We start from the raw sequence: 18,016 nt of genomic DNA, 5'->3' as shown, positions 1-18,016 counted from the left end.
CCTCAGTCATCTTCTGCTTTAAATTTTTGTTCCGATGCAGTGTACACTCAAAACTCGAATTATCGGATTTTCCGGTATTGGTGACGCAATCTCTCGTCCAGACTTCTTAATATGTACACTTTACAAACTTCTCTTTTAATTAACAAACGATGTGAAAGAGAAAGTCGTTTTTGATTGATGTTTCTGACGTTTTGCATTTGCTCATCAAGTTTACAGAAATTGTTTTTATTTGTCAAAACACTTTTGACAGACGTCTCTCTTTTGTCTGAAGACAGTTTTGAATACGTCATGAAAGAGTGAAAGGACAAGCTAAACCTGTTTTTGACGAACAGTTTGTACGTCAAATTAGACGTAATTTACAAGATACTGAAAGTAGGGATATGAGGCTCATTATAAAAGCACTGCATTCGGTTTGGAAAAGTCAGAGTTAAACGGACAAACATTACTCAAACAACATTTGAATTGGAAGTACATATTTTTGGAAAATGGGAAGCTGGATTTCATTCGATAAAGACCACGAATCAGTTGCGAAAGTCAAGCAATATTGTGAATCAGTCGTTTTTGTGCAATTCTACGGACAGACGAATGACCTAAAGGTATGTTTTCACTACTGTCCTTTCGTTTAACATAAAAAAGTAGCTACCCTGTCACAACACTTTAAAACTCCGAAATATCTGCGTCTCCTCAGGGTAATATTCTGACATCTGACCAGATCTGACAATATCATCATAGGCCATTTCACAGTCGAACTGAATCATGGTTAATCAGGAATTGTTGCGCTCTAATATTGGCTAAACGGAAAAGTCTTTATAATTTTTCCAAACTTTGGACTAATAGTAAGTCTTCATTGGTGCGCAGTTGTTCCGATTACCCATTGCGCCTTGCGAGTGTGAAATGGCCTAATGATGCAAGGAAAGTGTGTGATTCAGCAAGATAAGACAATCACTCTCGTGCTTCTATTCAGGGTTCCACTGATAACATCACTGGAAAACCAAAATCGAAGCTTGGCCACTTGCTCAGTGAACTTGATAAAGAGGTTCGAAAGGCTTCGAAAATTGAGGAATTAGAAATCACGGAATCAATGAGGAATATTTTAAGGAAAATGGCAGAGATCAGAGTTTGCATGGCGGATTGTGAAACTGTCGAAGATTGTCATCAAAAGCTGTTGAATGACGCCGAACGATTCCAAGCGATTTACCGAAAACGTGGTCGTAAGTCATTTTATTTTCTATGTTTTATCAAGTATACATGATCAAAGTTAGATAAGGCTCTGTTTGAATTTATCAATCACCACTTTCCCGTGATAAAACTTCTGCGCTTTGGTTCATAAGTATTGATTCTCCCTGTTTAACTTAGCTCACTTTATTTACATTTACAACAACCTTTTTTTAGATGAATCGGAAGTTCTGGAAGAAAAACACTCGTTTTATTGGGGTACACGACAACAGCTTCTATTCGGAAAAGTCATTTGTGATTGGCTTGCTACGCAAAATAGTGAAAAAGCACCGATGGACCCTATATTTGGTACTCTCCTTAACCCGACTGGAGGTAGGTTTGATTGTTTTTATTGTAAATTGAGAATCACATGACTTTTGAAATAGGAGTTCAATATGTAGTTCAATAATATTAAAGATTTTATTAAAGTCTATGTATGACGAGAAAAGTTTTATCTTTATCGAGAATTTTTATACTAACTAACTATAATAAAATGTTGGCACAATATCTATGTTTCAAACTCAGAGTTTCATGGTGCTCAGGCACCAATTATCAGTGAAAATCTTATACTATCTAAATATACTTTAATTAATATAATCATGATTTCCTTTTTAGGACGAGTTGGTCCAGGCGATACCGGATTTTTCCACGACTCCCTTTTTGACGATATGGGTCCCTTTGCTTATCATTCAGCAGTTCACGACGGTTTCGGTTACTTAATAACAAACCACAAGACTGGACCTGGGTACGCTTACCTCAATAAAGGTCTTTTTGGCGATTGGAGCCCGTTTGGTGGCCAACTTTATGGTATCAAATATTGGGAGAAAATATGCCAAAAATACCATCCTGATAGAGCAACTTTGGAACAATTTATTTTTTTATGATTTCAAGTAGTAAGTTGTTATTTTAATTTTTGAGTAAATTCTTATTTTGATGGTTATGTAAACATGTAAATATATTATTTGGATATTTAGTTGTACTATTATTCAGTTGACCAGTTTTACGGTCCAAGTTTGTATATATAATGAAAAGTAATTTTTCAAGTATTTTGAAATATAATTATTAAGTATCACTCGCTTTATGTTTTACCTGCGTTTTAAATGTTTAGTGTTTAGGTGTTTTCTGATTTTACTGTTTTCTAATTTTAACTGGCCATTACAACTAAATCATTCTAAATCCATTCAAATCTAAACATTTGAGGATGCAAAGAGAATGTATTTCTTTTCATTTATTCATTACCGTCGAACTTGACATCAGAACTAAAAACAACAGATTATATTTCTATTGGAGACTTGCATCCGTTTCTGAGTACACTGATCAGAGTATGAGGCTTTTACCCCGGGGTAGTAGCACTTAGGTAAAAATGGGTGCTAGGTATGTGAGAACGATAAGCGTCGGTTTCTTCTTCCAAAGTCTTTCTAAGGGTTACAAAAATCAGAGTAGTCTCTCTAAGGATCGGTAGATTCACAGTTTTAGAAATTTTGTTTGACCGATCTCGAGAGAAAATTTTTCAAAAAAGTCTCTTTAGGCGAGACCAATCTAATTTGTTGTTCTACGGGTCCGACCGACCCTAATTTTGCTAAAATCAAAAAAATAATAATATTGAATTTCCACTACAACATATTTTACACACTAGTTATTTGTAAGAATCAAATTTGAATAAAGCTGAAAATTAATTCAAGAAATTGAAAAATTTAGAAAATCAAGCAGTACACTAAAATTTTATCATGATCTTCATCGAAGATAAAAAAAGTGCATTTTTGAACCAGATAATTTTTGGAAAACATTTTCGGTACTTTACCAACCCTGATAAATAAAAAATTCATTCTTATTTCACCGACCGAGCAGCGACCCATATTTTGCTAATGACCTGCCCGTAGAACAACAAATTAAATTGGTCTCGCCTTAGAGGGCACTTTTTCACCAAAAATTTGTTCACTCTAAGGGTTGGTTTTTGGAGTCTCGTCTGCGAGGGGCAAATCACTCGAAAAATGGTGTACGAGATTTTTGATTTATGATTTATTTTTGATTTATGATTTATTTTTGATTTATTTTTGATTTATTTTTGATTTATGATTTATTCATGATTTATTTTTGAATTATTTTTTATTTATCTCTAATTTATGAATAGGAGTAATTTTATGGAATATTTTTTTCAAATTATAACGAACTGATAATCAAAATTATTGTCAAAAAATTAAAAAAAGTTGAAAATATGATTTATTTATGATTTATTTTTGATTTATTTTTGATTTATAAAATTGTGTACGAGATTTATTTTAGTGATTTGCCCCTCGTATCTGACAGGGTTAACTTTTGATCATTTTAACCTTAATAAGATTGAGCGGCTTTTGGAGAAAATATCCGAGATCTTGTACATTACAAAGTTTCATTTTTCTCGAGTTCAAATTTTGGTCAGTAGTGTCTTTTTCAAACTTGAGTGTCCATGTCATGTATTGTTCATATGAATTTAACGTTCCAATCGGTTGCCTTCCGATTCTACCTTCTATAATCATGTTTTCCTGCTGCAGAACAAGAATTGACTTTTAATTCCGTTTAAAAAATATTGCCAATCAGCAAGGCAAAAGGTCAAAAGCGCCTCAGGCAAATTAAGGCACGTCCAAATTTACCATAATTTTTTATCACCGTTTCCACTTGTCATAGCATATCACTTCATACATCGAAAGAAGCCTATTGGAGTGTAGATCACTGGAATAGCTGTGCCATAATTAATTTTTTCACCCAAAAAAAGATATTAGACAAAAACCAAAAAATGCTGACGTCAGCAAAACTTGTTTTTTGAATAACTCCAGTTTGGCTTATGGTATAAACATGAAATTTGGACAAAAGTTGCATATCAATAATAGGAACATTTTTGAATAGTTTTTTTTTTCAAATTTTGCTGACGTCAGCAGAAATCAGCAAAATACGAAATTTTGCAATAAAGTGCTGACGTCAGCAAAATTTCAAATAATTTTTTTTTAAATGATCCTTTTAATGGTGTGCAACTTTGGTCCAAATTTCATGTTTTTACCATAAGTCAAACCGGCAGGTCCAAAATGCATAAAACATAATGCATATTGCGTAACATAATGCATAATGCATAATATTTGAAAAATGTCAATTTTAGAGGATATAATAAGGAGAATTTGAAAGATACTACTTTCAACGAAACAAATATACCATTTTGTACCATAAATAAAGGATAGAAAGCTGTAAATTTGAATTTTGGATGATGAAGAAAATTCATGATCCACTGAAAATGCTTGTCGCCATTTTGATTTTCATAGTTGTAATTTACAGAACGTAGCATAGTGTAGAAAAAACACGAAAATATCTCCTCCGTATATTACATTTTTAACGTAAATTTTATAGCAAGATCTTTATTCTTTTCGAACAATTGGTAATAAATTTCAACGGGTTTTCCCTTTTACAACAAAGCATTAACCATGTGAATGCTTTTTGTTAGATAAGCCAATATCCAGCCAATATAAATTAAAGAGCTTAATGAAGTTCATGCGAAAGCTAAAGAAAATAGACTTCGCATCTTTTTAAATTCGAATGTTTATGTGTTTACCTTTTTTTGAGAAAGACGAAGGGGGAACCTTTCTGATCTGTTGCATGCATCTTCTTACTATTTATGCTGACGGAAAACCCTTTGTTGTTATGATTCGAATGTTTTCTCTTTCGTTCGAATTCGAAAAGTAAATATCATGTCTGGGGAAATCCCCTGATTGGAGGTTTTCGCGGTTTTTAGCCTGTACAAAGGAGAGTTTTAGAAAATATTAAATCGTTCTGTAAATTACACAATACTAATATGCATTATGCAATATGCATTATTATATGTTTTATGCATTTTGTACCTGCCGTAAGCCAAACTGGAGTTATTCAAAAGAAAAGACAAGTTTTGCTGACGTCAGCATTTTTTGGTTTTTGCCTAATATCTTTTTTTGGGTGAAAAAATTAATTATGTCACAGCAATTACAGTGATCTACACTCAAATACGCTTCTTTCGATGTATGAAGTGATATGCTATGACAAGTGGAAACGGTGATAAAAAATTAAGCTAAGTTTGAAAAATCTGGACAGGCCTTAAATTAATTTGCCTGAGGCAAACCTGACAGCAAAAAGTTTTACATATTATGCACCCTAAAATAATATGGTTTCATTCAAGTGAAGTCTTAGGGGAGTTCAAAATCCACATTTTTTTAAAACAACCAGGCTGCTAAAGGCTCAAATTAGCCATTTTTCACTATCTCGTAAAGTAAAAGCTTTTCAGATAATCTAACCTTGACAAACGTCCCGGGGGGTCGGTCTAAAACTGCTAAAAGGGGTACAGATGTACCGCTGGTACAAATTGAGTACCTTTTTAACCTCAATGATTAATGAGACCCAGGTAGGGTTGCAAAAACACCAAAATGGAAAAATCAGTCCCTCGTAGGGTACCATATTGAGGAAATTTGGAAACTTTATGGAAAATTTTGAGAATGTTTTTGAATTTCACTCAGTCCCATTCAGGGTCACCTTTTTCAATAAACGAGCCCCACTGTAGGACCTTATTTTTCGAACTTCAGCGGTACGCACACCCCGCCTAGCCCGTCGGTCGGCTTTAGAACCCACCTGGGAAAATACGACAAACGAACCCTTGACCCAATAAGCATAAATGATATAATATAAAATCAGGGGTCGTCAAGTCAAAGCAAACTTTTCCTAACTAAGGGACAAGGGACTTGGGGACGAGTTTGATAACACTACTTCCCGCCTTTTTTTAGGGTGGTGCGCGCGCGACATTATTTTGAAGCTGCTATAGTGCATCTAATTCGAATGTGTTCGTTCGATTAGGAAATTATAGTTCGATCTGATTGGTTGGTTAGAAAAGCATTCGAAAATTATAGCGCCAAAAGTGAATTTAGAAATCGTAAAGTTCAGTCAATCAGCTGATTTTGCACTGATCGCATCGGCGTTGAATCTGATAAGAAAAGAGGCAATCTTTAATAGCAATCGTGGTGTGTCAATTTGCCAAAGCATCTCTTATAAATCAAAAGTATTCTGGAATGGAAAGTTTTTCATATTCCTTCCTTTCTTGGCTACTTTTTGAAATATAGATTTCATTGGAAAAGTTGGACACAGCAGGATACAGACAGAAGAACAATAAACAAAAATAACAATCAAACTCGTAGTAGGCTTTCAGCTAAGGTATGTTATCACTATTCGGTGTGTCATTTATAAAGTTTTTTTTCGAGTTCAAGGTTCTCTTTTTTTTCAACATTTGAGTAAACCCTGGTTAACTATACTAATTATGGTCGAACAGCAGATATTCAAAAAACGTTCGTCGCTGGATCCTTCTGAAAATTTTAACGATGATCATTAACAACTCCCCTAACACATCAAGCCCCGAAAAAAGAATATTAACGCCGGTTTGATCGCCGGAAACCCCCCTGAGTAGTTTTAGGCTCTTATCTTTTCACCTGAAGGTGTCTTAGTACCTCCTAGTAACTGAGACGAGACAGGGATATTAAAAGGCCCCTTAAAAAAATCAAGAACATCGCGAAAAATTTGCAGCGCAGTTTTTTCCGCCTCTGGTTGCTTCCACTGACCTTTATATAAAGGTCAGTGGTTGCTTCCCTTTGTTTACATTTTAGATCTCCTCTTTGAATATCTATAAAAGCGTCATCCATCCTTGCTGAATTCTAGATTTAAACTTCACGCATTGTGTGAAGCGGCCGAAAAATTAATATGAGGTTTACTCGCCGGTAAATTTTTCTCCCTCCCATTTTTTGAAATCTGAAGAAATTTTTCCTGTGACTGTTGTTCTTTTTATAAACAAGATGTTTATTTTTGTTTTGGAACAGCTTGAAATATTTAGAATCCTCTGTCAATTTTTCAAGCTTTGTATCCTATGATATTTCATACTTTTCTCCATAAAAATATTTCACATTTTCAGTTACGTTTTCAGTTCTACAATGGTTAATTAGATTCTTGAGAGTGGGGCTGGATGGATTTCTTGCTTGTTGTTAGAGCTGTCTGGCTTTTGGGAGGAGGAAATATCAGGAAATACTTCACATCCCCCCATCCTTGCCTTGGTATTGACTGTTATTTTATTCTTTTTTTCAGCCAATATAATAATAGACAGACAACTTGAACCAACAACAAAGACACAAAACTTCAAAATACATTGCATGTCAATCAAGTTATCAAAATAAAAGGCATCAAGCTGTGTTGTTAAAATTTGTAATACAGTAAGTTCTGTTTAATACCCTTTATAGAATTAATATAACTTGTTTGATATTATATCAGTTTTTGACATGTTTTGTTTGCTCAAAAAATGCAATATTTTCTTTCAGTCTTTTATCTTGACAGATTTTTATGCTTGCTAGAACAGGCATTTTGTGTTCTCATACGGTAGATTTTAAGATACAGGGTTTTAAGACAAGGTTCATCTACTGGGAAAATGGCTTCAATGAAAAATGTAAGAATTATATCTTTACAGCATTTATTTTTTATGGTCACATCAAACAGTCTGAGTCTTGTGCCTCTCATAATTCGTCATCTATTGAATAGATTTTCGATTTTTGTTGTCCGTAATGGGACTAATTACCCGTGAAATTTAAGCCCCAAGGAAGGCTTTCGACCTAAATTGGGCTCTTCCAAAAAAAATTTGATATATGGGGTGGACCCAACAGACATTAACTGGAAGAGCCCATTTAAGCCTCTTTTACCTCTTTTGGTAGGATCAAAGGAACCCCTAGCACCTGATCTGACAAAACAAAAAACTTTTGACAGTTTTCGATACAGCAAACATGGGCAAGAAGATGGTTAAAATTCTGAGACTTCTGATATATATATTAATTTAGACAGTATATACTGCCCCAACCTGTTTTTGCAGATTATGTCAATGACCTAATGAAAAGGTCAACAGCTCTCAAACTAAGACCAAAACAAAGAGCCTGACAATATAGCTCTAAACATCCTTACCAATTTCTACCAAGTCTGTAGAAATTTAGAGATGTTTAGAGATAATGTTACTGTTCACAACTTGTTGTTGCTGTTGATTATCTTTTTGATTATATATCTATTTGATTTTTTTTTTTTTTTTGGTTGTCTTTGAGCCTATAGCTCTGACAAGAATTTTTTGATCCACACCACAATCTTTTCATTAAAATCCACAATTCCTGAAGGAAAAATGGATCAGCACCAGTAGAAAGATTTCCTGTCTAAAGTTGAGTTTGAGTCAACTCTCCTGCACCCTGTATAACCACGGATTTGGGGTTCATCAGGAATTGTTTTGAGGTACTTATCCAGTGCAGTTTTGAATTTATCAACTGGAACATTTTTCAAGTTTCTAATGCACTTTGGCATTGCATTGAACAGCTTTGCACCTTGTATTGCTAAGGTGTTGTCACATTATTTCAAATCATTTAGACCAATGTACTTGTTAACACATTCGTGTTAGACGCGCGTGTTCTTTTGCTTTGAAGCTATAATTGATGTTTGGTACTATGCTTTTTAGAATTTTCCAAGTGTTATGATCCTATATCTTGAGCTTCATGAGAATTTCCCAGTAATTTTGAGATGTTCCTCTTATTTGTTTAAAAAAAGATTTCTGTATCTCTTCAAGTCTTGGAATAAGGCTGACCAGCACCAGGGCTCCATAGAACTGAGCAGTAATCCAGATCTACCCATTTTCTGACAAAAGGAAGTAACTGACATTTTTAATGAATTTTCATTTTTTTGAAAAATTGGATTCTTTGGGTCAAAACTTCTAAATTTGGAATATCAAGCGATTTATATAGAGTAAGCATTGTATGAGATGAGCGGCAAGCGACGGTTCGTAATATTCAAGAAATGAGATTTTTTGCTTTTTCAATAGTTGTTTCTATCTGATAAATAATGTCCAGATAATTTCAGGAAAGTTAATTTTTACAATAATGGTTATTTACACGACTCAGTTTGGGGATTTGAGGGATTTTCACAGGAACAAAATACTATCATGTACTTCACAGTTTAACCACCATAATCGTAATAAGTCAACGGTTTTACCCACCGTGATCATAGTAAGTCAACAGTTAAACCCCAGTAATTATATTCAGTAAACGGTTAGCCACCGTAATCATATTCAGTAAACAGTTAACCACCGTAATCATATTCAGTAAACGGTTAACCACCGTAATAATATTCTGTAAACTATTAACCACTGTAATCATAGTAAATCAACGGTTACCCACCGTTGACAATGGTATCTGTAAGTCAGTTAACCACCGACTGAAATATAGTTACGATTCGGTTCCTGGCAATGATAATAAAAACTGATAGAAGTGGTTTTAGTGACTTCCCAGGCAAGCAAAGCAAAGACACCCCTCAAGATAAAAACTTATTTCCAACATTGGTAAACAGGTGGAAATAGACTACCTTATTGGAACTGATTTTCGTGGGAACTTATATTTATGATCGAAAGAAAAGTCAGAAAAATTGGATTTCACGGGTTTTATTTTTTGTGGTTTTGCCCTTTTTCGGACAAATTTTTCTCATTCTCCTAGGGATTTTCAAATTTTTCGATAAAATTGGAAAAAAATTGTATTTCACTGGCTCAAATTTTTTGCGGTTTTGCCTTGGAAAAAATTAGTATCCCACGAAAATTTGTTCCAATAAGGCAGCTACCGTTTAATAATAAGAAGCACATATAAATAGCACAACTACAAAGTACCTAATAATAAGTAAGTTATATTAGATATTCATTGACAAAAGACCAATTTAGGTCCTCAAACGCCTATGTTTATCTAAGGGGAGAGGAGGGCGGGTAACAAAAAATGTTTTAGCTCTTTCAAAAGGCTCGCTAACTCAAGAATGGATATGGTTTAAATATGGCTACTGATTTGGTCACTTGTGCCCAGGCTTTATTTTCCTAATTTGTAAGCAGATCTCTCCCTATCCCAATTTCGGCTAACTTAAAAATCTGCTCAGATAATTTTCTAGCTCTAAGGAGCTGCTCCCTGATCGCCAATCTGAAAGTATAAGCAAGATGGCAGCTTCTAAATTTGGCTATGAGTTAACCTGAAGTCAAAACACTTAAGTAAGCACTCTCTTTGACAATTAACTTCAGTTAAGGCTAAGTCCATTTTATAGAAGTTTGGCAACATTAGATTGAAAAGTTGTCATTAAGGTAAATGTGAGATATTTCATTGGTATCAGATCTTCTAGAAATTCTTGTACTTTTAGCTAACCAAGTTGTGCTTACATAACTTTCCTTGGTAAAGATCTTTTTTAGACCGATTGAGACTATCTGAAATTTACATCAAATCAGGTCGACTTGACATGCTTATTGCCATTGTCCGTCTTTAGTTGGTTAAAGGAGGGTCTATACCTTTTCAAGGAGTGAAATCCATAGCTTCAGCCAGGTTTCTAGCTCCCCCAACAAAGTAATGTCCCCCCAACAATTTAGCTCCCCCCAAAAAATTGCCTTGTACTAGGTCCCCTAACACTTCAGGTCCCAAGATAAACTAAAACAAAAACATTGTTCTCCCGCCCCCGTAGAGAGAAGAATATATGCGAGTACAGTGCTGATAAATGAAAACTAAATCTTACTTGTATTAATATTTATGTTTACAAATCTTTTGCTTTTTATATTTGATTTAAAAGTAAGATAAGAGATCTTTTGAAATAAGCTGAACAGCCCCCAGAGTCTCAGTCAAATCATCTGCTCCCCCCAACAATCTAGGTCCCCCAAATATTTTGGTAATTTTAGCCCCCAGACTCTTTAAAAGCCAAAATATTTCTTAGCCCCCCCCCAAAAAAAAAAAAATAAGGGGGGGGGCTGATGCTATGAAATCAGTTTCTCCACCTTCAAGTAACTACAAGGGTGGTAGTGTCAGCGAGAAAGGTCAAAATTTGCAGTTACTCCACCTAGTGTCAGGGAGAACCTGTATGACCACCCCCTTGTGAAGGACCCTCTTCTTCACTGTTTATAACTGAGATTGTTAACTCTGTTGGTACCTATTTGCACATTTTTGGTGTTTTCTGCTGCTTCTTCATCGCATTTGTTAAAGGCACATGCAGTGTTTAGCATACAAAGGGACATTATGGTTGAAAATTGAAAAATAAGATTAAAAATTTTAAGTTTAAAAGAAAACATTTGTGGGTATGACCTGATTTGACTACCTGTTGCCATGGAAATTATTGGTTATAATCGCACTATGGGTTATTTTTTCTTATTTGGCACGCCCTCAAAGAGAGCAATTAATCGTTAATTGCATCATGTAGAGAGCAATTAATCGTTAATCACACTCTCCAATGCCGCGCCAATGTTTACAAAATTGATTTTAATGTTTTTTCTTACATTCTTTTGCATCGAACGTTTTAATTGTATTCGAAATTTATTTTGTGAGAAAGAAAATCAATAAACAACAATAAAAGAAAGACATAAAGAGAAGAGAAAAATATAAAACTCTCAGTGTAATTTCTGTAATTTACTTTCCTAACTGGGAAAAAGTAGTGAAAGCCATTGTGCGATTAGCTCGTAATCACATAATAACTCGTACAATTCGAAAATTGCACTGGTGATTTTTTTGTTCCGAATTTTCCTCGTCCTTTCGGACTCGGAAAATTAATAACAAAAAAATCACTCGTGCAATTATATTCGAATTGGACTCGTTATAATGTGATTACATATACAAATAAGGCTTATTGACTTAATGATTATGGTAATAAGTTTGAAAAATGGTAAATTTAACATTCTAAATCACAAATTCAAACTATACTATTGAATTGTTTGCATACCATGAACCTTTATGTGAAAGTGCACTTAACGTTCCATGGGTTTGCTCTATATAAATTTGATTATCTTTTTGAGAAAAAATATCCAGTCAATTTCAATAATTTATTTAAATGTTTATAAACAAAAAACTTTAATTTAAAACAGTTTATAAATTAGTTTTGTTATAAGCTCAATGAAAAAGAAAAAAAAATCATATGGTTCTGTTTGGTTTACAAATTCATTGAAAGAAAAAAAAAAGCTTTTTAAAATTCAAACATAGTGATATCAGTTTCAGCTATTTCTTAAGTTTATCAGATACGAAGGGCTTACGATCTATGAATCATCCAGGGCTTATAAATTTCATCCATTCATAATAATGACTCAACTTCCCATTGTGCCAGAATACTGATATGTTAAAAAACTCTATAATAAAGCTCTAACATAGTAGTTGTGTTCACGCCAAATGAGGCAGATATAATATTTTGTTTGAAGAAAAATTCCCCTAGAAACGGGAAATTTTTAATTAGTATTTGCTGCTTTCCTCTTTTTTCGCTTGCTTGAGAAAATACTTATAAGGAAGATATTTTTTGACTACTTTAACTTAAAGATCAATCATTTCTCTTCTTTTTAATTCTTACAATATTTGGATGACTCTTTATATCTGACTCTCTGCTAATTCAAAACATACCAAATTCAAGAGATTTTGAAGTAGGTCCACAATGGCATAGTGAAGTTATCAATCCTTGTTGTGTTTTCGAAGCAGTTTTATTTTATTTTTGCAAGTTGGTACCAAAATATAGCCTTTGAAAAGAAAGGGTCACTTGAAAACTGACCCTCCTTTTACCAGCCCATCCACTAGAAATATCACAATCTACTTGTAAATTCTTATTTATCGCTTTTGCTGAGTGAGGTCGCCAGTTGTTTTGCATAGAGCACTTTTGGAATGATGTACATTTAATTTTAAAAGGTTTCAGCAGTGTTGTTCAAAATGTCTAAAAGGATTCGAAAACTTTCTAATATGTGTACTTTTGATACATTGATGTAAGTTGAACTTTCGCCTCTGAAACAACTGCAATTACTGTAATGTTTTCCAATAATTTCTTGTTCTCAATATAGTTATATTAGCGAATTCGCGTTGTCAGAATATTTCTCTTCTGTTTTTTAATTGAAATACATTAGAATATTACAATGCAATGAAATCGTATTGAATAGTGCTCGATGATAAACAAATAAGATACCAGAGCCAAGTAACATTTAAAAGTTTTAAATTTTAAGATATATTACTATAAACATTGGGAAATTTGACATATGACGTCTTATCATACGAAGCATACATAGCATATTTATTTCGTCACTCTTTTGATTTTTGAAGGTATTAATATACTTACAACCGATTTTTCTTTTAGACGTCAAATCAACATGGAGGGAACGCCCTCTCCACCGCCACCGCCCATTGATCAGACGCTAGAAGACGATTTCCCATCTCCGCCACCGCCTGATTTTCCAGAACCACCCAGCATGGAGGAGGCAACCATGACGGGTGATGAGCCGCCACAAACGCCACGTTCCGCCAAAGAGACGCTATCTTTTGATAACCCTTTAGCTAATATCCCAGTTGTACCGAAAGGGAATCCAGATGTTCCGGAGAAAACAGAACAAGATGATTTTGATTTCACTGATGCGGATGCAGCTATTGATAAAATGTTGGACGATTTGGCTGATTTCCAAGATGTAAGTTTCCTAGGGATTCTAAACAATAGATGTTTTGTTACTAGCATTGTTTGTTATACACCAAGCATCATAAATCACCTGGCTTCTTTAAAATAAACCTCTTAATCTTAAACCCTCTTTTCATTTAATTCCTTCTTTTCCACTAATGTTCTGCCACGAGCTGTCTTCTTTGATGGAAATTGAAAATCAGTCAATGGCCAGGATTGAGTCATCCGTTGCATTTCAAAAATTGTCTGGCAGCTTCCAGTTTTTTTTGGTCATTTTAGATTGGTCTACCTTGCTGATGAATATAAATTTGTTACAGTTCGTCGAATTTTGGGGTTTTGAAGCTTTCTTTTTTTCATTCAACAGTTTTTAGGTCCTGACACAACTAAAGACAAGAAAGAAGATTTTGCAATGTTGTCACCAACCAAGAAGCCACTTGTTGCTCCACCAATCAGCACTGATTCCTTGGTGAGTCTCGTACCTCTTATAATTCATCGTTGTCAAGGCAAAAGGGCAAAATCTCAATAGTAGTCTTAGGAAAGTGAGAATTTTACTATAAGGTAAAAACCTTTGAAAACGATATTCGGCCTTGGGTCATGTTGATGAATCTTTCCTTTTAAGATGAAAATTGAATTGAAGTTCAAAAGCCAATTTCATTGTTAAAGGTTCATCCTATAGAAAGATTTTCAATATGCTAAGAGACTCATTTTTATAGATTGGTCCATCTGCTTTGACAACGACGATTATTGTCTACTGTATGGTGTAATTTTTGTCCTTCCACATAGACATAGGGGAACTTGAAAGGGGGACCTCCTTTCGGCTTTATAGAGATCACTGCTAAGATTTGTAACTTTCCCGTTTTGTCGGTGTTGGTTTTTTGTTGCTCCTGAAACTCGCCCATTCCCCATCCTGTAAAAAACGACTAAGTAACACCAATCTAACGTCCCTAAAAAGATGTTATGGCATTTTGTAGCGCTTTATGATAACATTATTAATATGATTTTCTTTCGTGATAAGTTTTCAAAGTGATGTACTTTTTATGATAGGCTCCTACAATTTCACCGAATTTCATATACAGTGGACTCTCTCTAATTCGACCTTCGATTATTTAAATCTTTCTATAATTCGAACTTATTTTGAATTTCGCATTAAGGGGAAACCATCGTAAAAATACTCTCTATAATTCAAATCTCTCTGTAATTCGAACAAATTAAAATTAGACTTCCTGTTCGGGTTAGCGAGAGTTCACTATATATAAAGAATCCCAGATCAAGTTGTGAACTATGATGATTTTTAATACTCTATAAGGCTTTGAAAATAAGCTAATAATACAGAAAATATGTCTAGTTTTCATGTCAAAACATAAAAGTATCACTCAACAGCACACAGCAAACGTGATGTCAACTGGATTACGCTCTTAAATGAATCCATTTAATTATAAGCTTCTAAACCCAAACAAAATCCACAAGCCACAATAAAAACCTTTCAATTTTTTGATACATGACAAGAAAACACCAGATCATCTTTACCTTATTCCATTATCATAAAATAGAAACAAAAGTTAAGATGAAAAACTATACTTCCCCATATTCATTCGCTGAAATCTAATAAAAATTAGACATTGGTTTGTACTTAGTTTAATACTAATCCAATTTTTTTCCTTCCCATGATCCCAAAACATCAAACTTTACGTGACTATTCACTAAGATTCCATCTTAACTAAAACAGCCATAAAACCTTAGTTCTAGAGTTTAAAAAATTCTGTTTTGTTGACTTAGTGTTTGTAGATCTCAGTGGATTGGTGTTTACTGAGAGAACATTATTGTTTTATAGTAAAATCTGTCGTTTGCTTACTCTTTAAACTAATTGAAGATTTTTGAAGTTTTTCAAATTTCATGGCTTTAGTAATACTTATATTGTGGAAAAAATTTTGTTCAGACAGATCTTGAAGATCTGATTGGTAGTCTCAGATTGATTTTATTTTGAGAAATTCGTTGGCTTAGTGGTTGATATAGTTTGAATGGTTTTAGTGGTGGTATTAATTTTGAAACACTATTGTTTAGCTAATCATCTTTAGAACTGAAAATTGGTGAAATTATCATCACTTCCGTGGCTGTTGAGAGATTTAATTTCTTTAAAGTGACATAGCATCGGGCTCAGTAAAGTATACGCTCCTGTCTCAGTGAACCAATTTTGTAGCCGTTTTTCTTTTGTGGAAGGTCTGTATTTCGGGGTGCAAGTATCTTCACACGTTTTTAATGGTATTTAAGAACTAGTTCATCATGGAAATACAGGGAGTGAAGTAAAGAGTCTAAAGGCTGGTCTCCACTTGCGCGCGCTTCGATCGCGTATTTTTGAGCAAAGTTTCAACGTTATATTGGTCAAAAGAAAAATGGAGCAACTCCATTAGCGCGATCTGACGTAACGGTTGAAAAAAGTTGAAATGTGTTCAACTTTTTTTCGAGCGCGCTACATTTTTATGACGTAATCTTTTTTCTAAGCAAAAAGGATTGAAGCCAAAAGGTGCGATCGCAGCGCGCGCAAGTGGAGACCGGCCTTAATGTAGTCTACACTCGCATTCTTAATGATCACGTGATGATGCGATCAAGTTCAACTTCCTAATCAGTCGAGTTTGAGTCTACAAAGAATATTGTCCCCTTTGTAAGGTTTAATGACGTCATGTCATCCTAATGGCTTAAGGGACCCAAATCCCGTGGAACCGTTATTCTCCATACTAAATCAATGTTACCTATTGTCTATATGTTTAACGACCAAATCCTTATAAGAATTTAGTTTCTTTTCCAATCGTTTTGATTGATAATAATTTTGTTTGTAAAACGGTTGTTTAACCCAGCCTCACTGTTTTTTTGAAACACAGAGCACAATTATTTTAATCCTTCGTTATGTCTGAAGTTATTAGTCTATTGGTTCTTTTTTCCTGTGTGTTTCAAGCTTTGTTTTGGTTTTGTCCCAAAGAAACTTGCTTTTTGTTGCTCATTTTTCCAGAGCTGATTTTTTCTTTAGTTTAACAGTTAATCGTCTTAGCTTTTCACTATTCACGTCCTTTTCTTTGATAGTAATATACTGGTTATCGTAAACCTTTAGAAGGATTAGAACTCTTTCACAATTCTTTTTGGGGTATCAAATTTAGTCTAAAAAGAAAGATCTATTTTCTCTATTTTGTTTTCATTTTGTTTAAAGTGAAGATTTTTATCAGCCTCTTTTGTTTTGAAAAAATATTTATCCTGTAGAGGTAATAGGAAAGGAATCTTCGGCTGTAATCTTCGGCTGTAATCTTCGTAATGTTTTTTTTTAACCTTTTTACAGAAAATTTCCTCTTTCATTTTGACCTCTTCTCTAGTTTGAGAATGGATGACCTTCTCAAGGACTTAGTTAAGTTAGTCAGTGGTTCTTATATTTTTTGGCTGTTTAAGTATTTTGGGCTTTTTACCCAATTTTTACTACTTTGACCACTAAATTGCTTGAAATTGAGTAGGTTCAGCATTTTTCTTGAATTGTTCTTATTTTTTGCCGATTTGAGCCTCATTGTTCTTATAAAATTGTTCTTATAAAAGAAAAAGAGTGTACTTATATAAAGGAAAACGAAATGACTTTCAATTCTGATAAACCGTTACACAGTTCTAAAGCAATGTGTGAATTCTTTGTCAAATAGTGACCATTCACGAATCTGGGAGGCTCAAATCCTTTGATCAAACAATGATTACTATTAAAACTATTACTATCAAAACGAAAGGAAATTTGTAGATATATCTCAAAATTGTTGTTCAGTTTAGATGCTTTATAGCTCTTTGTAGCTTCTGTTTATAATCAGTTTCATTCTTTCATTCGTATTACAATCAACTAAATCATACAGTCGCTCTATATAGTTGTCTTCAGAACAGCCATCGGAAACTGATGGTAGCAATATTGCATTAAATCAGTATAAATTATAGCTTTGGTCCCTAACAGTTTATATAAATAGTTTTAGAAAAATAGAGACCTTAAACTATCTCACGACAGTATAGTAATCCTCTATAGTAAGGACGTACTCTGACATTTTTGCGTTGTTAAGTTTACCGGGTGTCAGGTGGGTTCCGCCCGAAGTTTAGCCTTCATAGGGACAGAATCAGAATTTTTTGGAATTAATCCGTTTTTGTAACTCTTAGTTGGACTTAAAATTTGATTTTATGATTTTTATGACCCTTAGAGGGACTTTGAAAGTACCCTAAAGGGCGACACCTACCCTTACCCCCCATTGGCCCACGGGGAGGAAATTGCTATTGAGGTACCTATCTTAGGCTTTGTTTTACTTCTAAACAGTAAAATAAAAAAAAA

General features: G+C 34.0%; 2 protein-coding genes across 4 annotated transcripts in view; both read left to right on the top strand.

Annotated features, from left to right (window-relative positions):
• Positions 1-423: 423 nt before the first annotated feature.
• Positions 424-2,280, top strand: LOC136819546 (uncharacterized). Its single transcript, XM_067075781.1, has 4 exons — positions 424-596; positions 965-1,211; positions 1,393-1,548; positions 1,831-2,280. Exons 1-4 carry the CDS (start codon positions 486-488, stop codon positions 2,097-2,099), a joined length of 783 nt encoding a protein of 260 aa, XP_066931882.1. The 5' UTR covers positions 424-485; the 3' UTR covers positions 2,100-2,280.
• Positions 2,281-7,327: 5,047 nt separating this feature from the next.
• The window catches only part of LOC136819525 (amyloid beta A4 precursor protein-binding family B member 1-interacting protein-like), a 41,766-nt gene continuing 31,077 nt past the window's right edge, over positions 7,328-18,016 (top strand). The window contains exons 1-3 of one of the 3 annotated variants that reach the window (XM_067075777.1): positions 7,328-7,454; positions 13,372-13,696; positions 14,048-14,149. In XM_067075777.1, the coding sequence (XP_066931878.1) occupies positions 13,385-13,696; positions 14,048-14,149 (414 nt within the window). In that variant the 5' untranslated portion in view covers positions 7,328-7,454; positions 13,372-13,384. Of the gene's footprint in view, positions 7,455-7,594; positions 7,685-12,872; positions 13,007-13,371; positions 13,697-14,047; positions 14,150-18,016 lie in introns of those variants that run through there. The other 2 variants (XM_067075770.1, XM_067075762.1) reach the window with 2 other exon arrangements.

Source organism: Clytia hemisphaerica, unplaced genomic scaffold, assembly GCF_902728285.1.
Source record: "Clytia hemisphaerica strain Z4C2 unplaced genomic scaffold, Clytia hemisphaerica genome assembly, whole genome shotgun sequence".
Lineage (NCBI taxonomy): Eukaryota > Metazoa > Cnidaria > Hydrozoa > Leptothecata > Clytiidae > Clytia > Clytia hemisphaerica.
Note: the sequence above shows the minus strand (reverse complement) of the source record. Positions and strands in the feature narration are given on the sequence as shown.

Coding starts and splice junctions, on each gene's coding strand:
- LOC136819546 (XM_067075781.1), top strand. CDS start 486: ATGGGAAGCTGGATTTCATTCGATAAAGACCACGAATCAGTTGCGAAA. Junction 597..964: donor GACAGACGAATGACCTAAAG/GTATGTTTTCAC, acceptor GCTTCTATTCAG/GGTTCCACTGATAACATCAC. Junction 1,549..1,830: donor TCTCCTTAACCCGACTGGAG/GTAGGTTTGATT, acceptor TTTCCTTTTTAG/GACGAGTTGGTCCAGGCGAT.